We start from the raw sequence: 10,150 nt of genomic DNA, 5'->3' as shown, positions 1-10,150 counted from the left end.
TTAGAACTATCTTGAAAATCTTTGGGGTAAAAAAAAGTTGAAAAGCATCATTTATTGAATTTGTCATACGTTTAGCGTATGATGTTAATCCTGGTTTTAATTTCATGACATTTTGTGCTGCAAATTTTTTAGAATTGTTTAGTCTTTGTTTTTGCCATATTTCATTACTTTTTGGGCACTTATAAACATTTGTTGTACTGCTAACTTCCACTTCAGTTTCAACTATTCCATTAGTTTTACCTGGACTTATTTCCTCAGCTCTATCATTATGTATATTTCCTCTATTTAACACCTGATTTGCATAACTTATTCTCCTTTGACTATTTAAGCCATAAATGCTGCTAGTGCCTCTAACTCCACCACGAGTTCTACATCTACTAGCTCCTAATACTGGTGTTGACCTATTCTCTGCTTTTGAAATTGCAGGAGTATCTACTTGAAAATCAGCATCATCTGATAACTCAGTATATTCTGAGCTGTCTGTTGTTACTTCAACAACAGACAGCTCAGCTTCTTCCTCATCATCATCATCATCATCAGAAGTTAGCACTTCTTCGCTTGATGGATCTCTATCAAGCGATGCAAACAATAGTTCCTGAGCCTGTTCAGCAGTGTATCTAATACAAACTCTTTTTTTATTTTCAGCCATAATTTTTTATATTTTTTATGAAATCTAAATTTATCTAATTTATCTAAAAATATCAAAGAAGAAGGTTGAGTCACAAATAAAAAAAATAAAAACAGTTTTTAAAAGCATAAGTTATGAAAAACAATTAAGTTTATAAGAAAACTATGTTGATCATTGATGATTATTCTATGAACATCATTGATGATTATTTTAAAAATAACTAAAAAAAGGAAGCAATTTTCAAAAAATATTTTTTTGGTCTTTGTACACTTTGTGATATTTAACAGATACATAAAATTTTGAAAAAAAATACTAGCTACATAAATATATAATGCAAAAACAAACTACTCGTGGGGTCCGTTTGGACCCCAACATAATAGTAGGGTTAAATGCATATATATATATATATATATATATATATATATATATATATATATATATATATATATATATATATATATCACGGCTGTTTCACTCAATATAAAAACGAGCGTGACGTCACGAGTTTATCAAAAAAAAAGTATTTCCGCATAAAAAGTATAAAAATTCACACTTTAAATTAATAGTAACTTTTTTATATAAATGCTTTCATCTTGCAATTAAAAAAATATAAAAGATCTATCTTTCCTTGTTAAATAAATTTTTACATTAATTGGTATAAAAATAAATATTGCCAAAATATTTTTAATAATTTAGAACCACTTTTCTAATTTTCGCATATTTTCCGGAAAACATGAATTGGGCCAACTAAGATTTCATAACATAGCTTTGTGCTTGATATTTGAAATTTAGAACACTTAACCCTAAATGTCCATTCTATCAGATTCCTGCGTCATCCTAGAGAATTTTTAACAAAAAGACTGTTTTTAAAGCATTTATATTTTTTAATTGATCGTTTTTAAATGCAAAACGTAACATTTTTGATGGATGACGTAAGTTAATGAAATTTCAACCTTTTATGCAAATGAAAATAAAAAAATTATTTTACGTGCCTTCAGCTATGTTATGAAATATGTTTTCAAAAATGTCATGTTTTACAACTAATCTTGTTAGTTTTAGGCGTACATTTGTGTTGACGTTTTTTTGCGATGACGTAACCTATATGCGTTACGTCCCAAACTATATTAATTAACGAATATTCTCCAAACAACTGTTTCGGCGAGTCAATTTTTGAAGTATAAAAGTAAACAAAGTTACGCGGAATTTTTCTCTTTGGATTATCAAACTAATATCAGATAAGTTGTTAAATCCACTTTTATCTAGTGCATATATTTGTTAATTAATATTATTTTATTTGTTTTTATTATATTTATTAATAAGTCAATATTATTTTGATAACAATGTATTCAACTGAGAGGGAAATTCTAAAACAACATATTGGATGGAAAAATGGTTGGGAAGATAGGTGTAACTTTCCTTTTGTTAAGCGAATAATTAGGACAGATAAGATCAGTAACAATGTCATTTCCATTTTAATGACAGTCTTTAAAATAAGAGGTGATTTATTTAGTTTTATGAGTTTTCTTTTGCCAATTGATTTTGATATGCCTAGTAATGACGAGTTTGATAAAATGTGCCTAAAGTTAACACGCCAAAAAAAGAAATATAAAAAAAATTTTAAAGCTATAAAAAACGAAGAATTTTTAAAATGCAACTGTCGCAAGCTCCACCCAAAAAAAAAAAAATCAGCAGATGCAGATGACTTTTTCACTTTAAATAACAGTCAGGAGCTACTGAATCAAATTGATCAATTAACTTCTGAAAATAAAACAAATATGGAGCAAATAGAAAAATTTAAAATACAAGTATTTAAGTTGGAAGTTGAAATTACAGATTTAAATTTTAAAAATAGAGCTCTCAACACATATTGTAACTCATTAAGTTCTCAATTAGAGACTATGAGTATTAGGCTAATTACTGAGCTTCATCAATATATAAATTTATTTGCTATTGAGTTTCATGCTTGCTTTCCAAATGAAAGTATCACACGAAAAATGCATGAACTTATTTTTAATGTGCCACTATTTGTAAAATTCCATAAAACTATTGGGTTGCTTAGTGAAGAGGAGGGAGAGTGTTTGCATAATAGCGTAAATAAGGAATTAAGACAGTTGCATTCAGTAAAAAATCAGGAGCAGAAGCTGCATCTTGTTTTAAAACGCTTTGAATTGCACAGCAAAGCTGATAGGAAGCTTCAAGCCTCTAAGGTGAGAAAGTGTGTTGTGTGTTCTGAGCGTGGCAAAAATTCATTTTATAGACAAGGTCTTTGTCTTGTTTGTGGTCATCAAATTTAGTTAAAATACTTAAAAAATTAAAAACAACAACAACAAAAAAAACTATTTACAAGTAAGATAAATTATATGAGATCTTTAATTTATATATAAGATAATTTTATTCTGTTCTAATATTTGTGTAATGTTAGTTTAAAATATTATTTTTTAATATATTGATTTTATATATTAGGTAGGTGCCCATTCTGTTCCTATCTTCAGAAGTTATTTATACCTATGCAATACCTTCGCTCAGGTTAAAGAATGGAATACTAGTCTTGCATCAAATGTATGTAAAAATCTAGCTTTTATATATTAACTTGTGATCAGAGCAACTGGTATGTTGGTTGGGTATGATCTTGTATGTTTGTGTATTTAATTTAAAAAATGTATTGTCCTTCATTATATGTAACATTTTTTTATAGATATATTACATATCCATTCGATGTTTATCACCAGAAGTTAGTTCTACCTTTGCAGTACCTCTGCTCTACATACCTCCTCGCTGGTTAAAGAATGGAATATAAATCTCATGTCAAGTTTGTGTAAAAATTTATTTTTAAAAATTTGTAAACGTTATCAAAATTTTGAGTGGAGCAATTGTTTTTCTGGTTAAGCATGAGTATGAATCTGATATCAGTTGGATGTACAAAGATAGTTTACTACTTAAAGAACCTATCAGTAAACCAACTGATTATAAAACAGTTTTTAATGGGAATAAAAACAAATTTTCAAAAGATTTCAATTAGCTATTTGTATATTCAAGCACTTTATTTACTGAGAGAAGAGACTATAGATTCAAGTGCTATAAAATAATTCTACTACCAAAAGCGAGGTTAATTCAAAAACTTAAACTCAAATTTGGTCATGAATTATTTTATTAGACTTGGTGAGTGTTTAATTATTAACAACTTAACACCATATTATTAGAACTGTATGCACAGAAAAAAATAAATGCTTAAGCTTTAAATGTTTTGACTAAATATTCCAAAATCGAAATCTGGCTTTATTTTGCAATGCAATGAATTTATTGGCTTAGGAAAATAAGTTTCTAAAACAAGAACTCCTAGGTTTAAAAATGTACTCTTTTAACAGCTAATCCCCCTTTTAATTACATTTTTCATAACTTTGCGAAAAGTGCGGTTTGCTTTCAGACCTCAATAAAGTCTGTTTTAGCTATCCTTAAACAATTAAGTAAGGTTTTTTTGTTTTTATAATGGTCAAACAATGGGTATATTTGAGAATAACTATCAGAAATAAATTTTTCTGATTTTTTTTTTGATAAAAAGTAGCATCAAATTACTTGAATTCAGCCAACTTCATCATTTGTCGCGTTTTTTTGATATATATATATATATATATATATATATATATATATATATATATATATATATATATATATATATATATATATATATATATATATATATATATATATATATATATATATATATATATATATATATATATATATATATATATATATACTTAGGTCGTTAGGAAAGTTCGTAGAACTCCCCTATAACAAAAAAAAAGGATTTTTTTTTAAATTTTATTTTATTAAATGTTCAAAATAATGTCCATCATTATCTATACAAAGTAGCATCCTTTCAAGCCATTTGTCAAACATTATTTATACTCTTCTTTGGGTATACTTTGAAGTAGCTTCGTTATGCGAGTTTTTTGACTTTCGACGTCAGTATAGTCATCAAGATTTTTTTTTTATCAAATCGAATAGCCAATAATCGGATGGTGCTAAGTCTGGTGAGTATGGTGGATGGCGAATTATTGTAATTCCAGCTTGGTTAAGATAATTTGTGATGGTTTTAATCACATGGGGTTGAGCGTTATTATGGAGAAATTTGAAATTTTGAGTGCCTATTTTAGTCTTTGCTTATTGATTTCGCATATACGAGGTTTCAAACAATTTTTTATATAATATTCGCTAGTAATGGTGTCTACTTTTTCAACATAACCCAAATGAACAACACCTGCTGTTTTGAAGAAGATGTAGAACATGTTTTTCGGCTGAAACCTGTCGCATCTTATAGTTCTTGGAGTTTCACCTTCACCAACCCAACTAGCGTTAGCCGACTTGTGCCCGATTTTTCTCAAATAAAACCACAACTAATCCCCTGTAATATATCACACAGTATCAATAAGGCCGTTTCTGAAAAGGGCTAAATTTTCCTTACATGCCTCAACTCTATTCTTGCGATTTTGATCGGTTAAATCGTGGGGTATCCAACGTGATGTTAATTTTCTTTTTTTAAGCGCGTTGTGAATGATTTTGTTGATCATAAAACGATTAATCGATGTCAGGACTTTAATTTTATCATGTGTTGCATGCGGATTTTCTTCAATAATGGCTCGCACACGTTTAATACTCTCAGCTGTATACGTGGTTTGAGGGAGCCCTGAGCGAGGATCATCTTTGAGACTCTCTCTACCATCTTTAAATAAAGTAGCCCACTTGGCAACTATATTATATTTTGGAGCTTCGTCACCATAAACTAAAACCAGTTTACCGGTTATGGCTTGTGCTGAAACTCCAAGTAGAGCACGGGTTTTAATATATGCTCGATATTCAAATTTTTCAATTTTTTCTTTTAAACGTATATAATAAAATTTAAATAACTATTTAATAAACATTCAAAATATTTCAACAAGTACTTAAAATATTCATAATTAAACACAGTTTAAAATAATATATAAATATTTATTTATTTCTTGTTTCATTTTATATATATAGTTGTTTTTCTCTTAAATTCTTTATAGAGCTATCTATATATATATATATATATATATATATATATATATATATATATATATATATATATATATATATATATATATATATGCATATATATATATACTCACTATATATATATATATATATATATATATATATATATATATACATATATATACATATATATATGTATATGTATATATATACATATATATATGCACTATATATATATATATATATATATATATATATATATATATATATATATACATATATATGTATATATATATATATATATATATACATATATATGTATATATATATATATATATATATATATATATATATATATATATATATATATATATATATATATATATATATATATATGCAGTATGCTCTTTCCTTTTATAACAAATTAGACCGTCACCTTTTTTTGCCATCATAATGGGTACGACACAAGACATATCGATGGTAGATCAGCTAAGCTTTGTTGTAAGGTATGCAGTAATAACCAGATCGGAAAATGGACAGCCAATTAATATAGAAGTATTTCTAGGCTTTTATGTCAAAATTCACTGGCGAATCGGACGCCACTATAAAAAAACTAAACCCGACTAGATGGTCCAGTAGGGTCAATACAATATCTGCAATAAAACTTTGTTATTTTGATATTGTCAAAGCATTATCAGAAATAGTTCTAAAGAGCCCTAATAAAGATGAGCGTAGTGAAGCAGAGAGTATTAAAACAAAAATGCTAACACGAACTTCGAGTTCGTGGTGATTTGCGAATTCATGCACAGTGTATTGAACGACACCAATTATGCACCAAAAACTTTACAAAAATGCGACATCAATTTGGGCGAGGCGAGCAAAGTTTTAACAGAGACCAAAGCAAAGTTGCAAATTTATAGAAATGATTTTGAATTATTCAAGTGCAAAGCCAGTAAAGCTGCAAGAAAATATGGTATTGATACCCATTTTCAAGAAAAAAGGCAAAGAAAAGTTAAAAAACATTTTGATGAATTAGCTACTGATCACCAATTTCCAAATCGAGAAAAAATATTTAAAATTGAGATTTTCAATAATGTACAAGACACAGTAATATCTCAATTAGATACACGTTTTATTGGTATTAGTGCAGTCTGTCATATATTCGATTTTCTAACACCAATATTTTTATTACATGTTGATGAAGCAACTTTATTACGAAAGTGTGACAAATTCCAAAGAAAATATTTAAATATAATAAGCCCTAGTTTTTCACTTCAATTTATTAATATTTACCATCAAGTTTTACCTCAACTAACTCAAGCATGGACTTTTCACCATTTATGTATGGAAACAATGAGCAAATATGGAGTGCTAGAATGCGACCTAACGGAAGTATTTACAGCAATGTTTTTATTCTTTACAATTCCTGTCACTTCTGCTGCAACTGAAAGGTCGTTTAGCAAATTAAAAATATTAAAAAATTATTTAAGAAATAAGATGGGCCAAACTTGACTCCGACATTCATCGCTAATAACATTTGAAAACAAAACCGCATCAAGCCTGGATTTAAACGCAGTCATTGATACTTTTGCGAAAACTAAAGCTAGGAAAATTTTTTAAATATAATTGTAATTTAGTCAGTTGGTAGGCCCGACCTTTATATAATAAACCCTTGAATCTTCTCTATTTCATTTTATTAGCCAAACCTACACCAAATATTAATTTATGTTGTTACTGTTTAATATTTTTATTACCTGCCTTGCAGTGCACAAAAAAGAGCTTTAGTAGCTTAGAATTTTATTTTTTTATATTTTTATTTGATTAAACCAAATTAGTTTACATGGCAGTGGAGCCCCATTTTTACCTAGCTACGCCACTGACTATATATATATATATATATATATATATATATATATATATATATATATATATATATATATATATATATATATATATATATATATATATATATATATATATATATATATATATATATATATGTATATATATATATATATATATATATATATATGTGTGTGTGTGTGTGTGTGTGTGTGTGTGTGTGTGTGTGTGTGTGTGAGTGTGAGTGTGTGTGTGTGTGTGTGTGTGTGTGTGTGTGTGTGTGTGTGTGAGAGAGAGAGAGAGAGAGAGAGAGAGTGTATATATATATACAGATAGGGTTACCAGACGTCCGGCTTTTACGGAGGAGAATACAGCGCCAAACCTGTAAAAAATAAATTTTGTACTGTGTTCTCCTTCGTAAAAGCCGGACATCTGGCAACCCTGTATGAGTGCATCTGTGTGAGTGTGTAAACCGTTTGAAAAAAATATTTAAAAAATCGCTTGAAATAATTACTGTACAACAAGTTCTGACGTAATGGAAAAAATTTGTAATCTTTAAGTATCAAAATGGTATCAAAAGAAGAAAGGAGAAACTTCTTAGAATGTCAACACTTAGGTATAACTTCATCTTTCTTATTAAGCATTTTCTTCCTATTATGATATAATTTTTCATTGCAAATTTAAGTTATTGGGTGGTATTTGCTAATGGTAAACGAGATTAAATATGCATAGGAAAGGCATAGGCTATTTGGTACAGAGCTAGACACGGTATGTTTAACTTTTGAGGCTTCCAATAATAATCATTACATTTTCAGACGCTAAAACATTTTTTACGCGTATTCAAATATTTTCATCGATAATAATAGTTTTATATTTAATTGCAATGAATGTTTTCATTCATTCAGTACAAAATTACAGTTTTGAATGATGCCATGAAGATATTTTATTAAACTACGCAAGTTAAAAACAACTTAATTACGAGTTTAATTGTTCTGGAACGCGCTTACGCTGTTTTCTTGTTTTGGGTGGAATGCGAGTAGCGAACTTGAGTCAAGTTCGACTTGAACTTTACTTTGTGACCAATAGCGGTAGAGTATTTTTTAAGAGGAAAACCCATACTCTGCCGCTATTGGTTACAATGTAAAGTTCAAGTCGAACATGACTCAAGTTCGCTTCTTGCATTCCACCCTTATCTTTGGACTAATGATATATAAACTAGATATCTAACTTGCAGGATTTTATTGGGCAAAAAAAAAGCCGCTTTTTTTCGTTTATAACTATAGTCCGCCATTTGTAAAAAGGGCAAAAGGTGAAGCCGAAGTGTGGAATAAAAGTTAAAATGCACATCAAAAATTCCCAATAAATTAAAGATAATTCAAAAACAAATTTTAATAATTATGAGATACTTATAAAGATTTTTTATAAGCCTATGTTTATTAAAAAGTATTTTAATTCATAAAAATGCTTCAAAAGTGTCTGTCGTTTTTCTTATCTATTCAAAACCTTAATCCTTTTTTAATCGAAAATAAATTAAAGAATTATAAATTATTATTTTACAAGTATTCTAATTTCCGCTCAACACTTTTACGTAAATAGTATTTAAATTCAAAACATATTTACTTCATTTAAGAAAAGAAAAGTTAAAAATATTTGTTTACATTTAATCTGCCGTTTGTAAAAAGGGCAAAAGCGGCTTTACTTTTTGGATCGAAGTTAAACATCTAGTTATATAATATATCATGGCGTTGGACACATCTAAATGTTTCTTCGTTTTAATGTTTCTTTCTCCCTCCGGGTTGTTAATTTTTGGAATAATTTGCTATCTGACGTCGTTAATGCCAAAAACATCAAGAGCTTTAAAATTAAAATTAACTCTATCAACTTCAAAAATTTTCTTGTGAAAAGTTTTCTTAGACAATAAAAAGAAGCTATTCTAATATCCGCGTAAATCAATTTCCTTTTTGCAATATATTTTGATTGTTTTTCAAAAATGTATTTTGAAAAAATTTTTAAGTGAGACACATCTATATTAAGTAAATAGGGTATCTATTAGCCCTTGTATAGAAATTTATCTCCATCATAGTATTTATTCTCTCCCATTTCACATTACTCACAATACTCCTCCCATGGTGACATAGGCGCTTTTACTGGGAGGGGGTGTTCCACTCCCTCAAAGAAGGTGATTTTCTAGTTATAGTCGGTTTTTATACAAACTGAGTCGGCTAGTCGGGTATTTGTCACAATTAAGTCGGGTAAGTTTTGGTTTTAAGGACCTTTTTTTTTTTTTAAGAAGCCAGTCGAGAAAATTTTATGGATTCACCCTTCCTTATTTTATTCATAGAATCGCCTGTGCATGGTGATAGGAATTACTAAGTCTAAATTATACGCTGAGGATTCTAATATAGCTGACATTACCATACAAGGATATAACATTAAACATAGTCCAATAGAATCAAAAAAAGGTGGTGCGCTTCTTTACTTAAATTCAAATCATAAATAAATAATTTGTGGCCTAACCTAATTTTGTTTCCAAATTTCCAGAGTCTGTGTTTGTTGAAGTTATCAATCTACTTATGAGTAATACCATTTTTGGATGCATGTATTAACACCCCTAATTTAACAATTAAACAAACTATTAATTAAACAACATATTAAACAATTAAA

General features: G+C 28.2%; 1 protein-coding gene across 3 annotated transcripts; it reads left to right on the top strand.

The window, feature by feature from the left end:
- The first annotated feature begins 1,763 nt into the window (after positions 1-1,763).
- On the top strand, positions 1,764-3,637 carry LOC136082278 (uncharacterized). Of its 3 annotated transcripts, none has more exons than XM_065800970.1 (2): positions 1,764-3,187; positions 3,324-3,637. In XM_065800970.1, the coding sequence occupies exon 1, from the start codon at positions 1,969-1,971 to the stop codon at positions 2,920-2,922; it is 954 nt and encodes a 317-aa protein (XP_065657042.1). In that variant the 5' UTR covers positions 1,764-1,968; the 3' UTR covers positions 2,923-3,187; positions 3,324-3,637. The 3 variants fall into 3 exon arrangements, with proteins under 3 accessions (XP_065657042.1, XP_065657044.1, XP_065657043.1); XM_065800972.1 differs by having other exon boundaries at positions 1,764-3,236; XM_065800971.1 differs by having other exon boundaries at positions 1,764-3,249.
- The last annotated feature ends 6,513 nt before the right edge of the window (positions 3,638-10,150 follow it).

Source organism: Hydra vulgaris, chromosome 07, assembly GCF_038396675.1.
Source record: "Hydra vulgaris chromosome 07, alternate assembly HydraT2T_AEP".
NCBI lineage: Eukaryota > Metazoa > Cnidaria > Hydrozoa > Anthoathecata > Hydridae > Hydra > Hydra vulgaris.
This window is presented reverse-complemented; position numbering and strand designations above follow the sequence as displayed.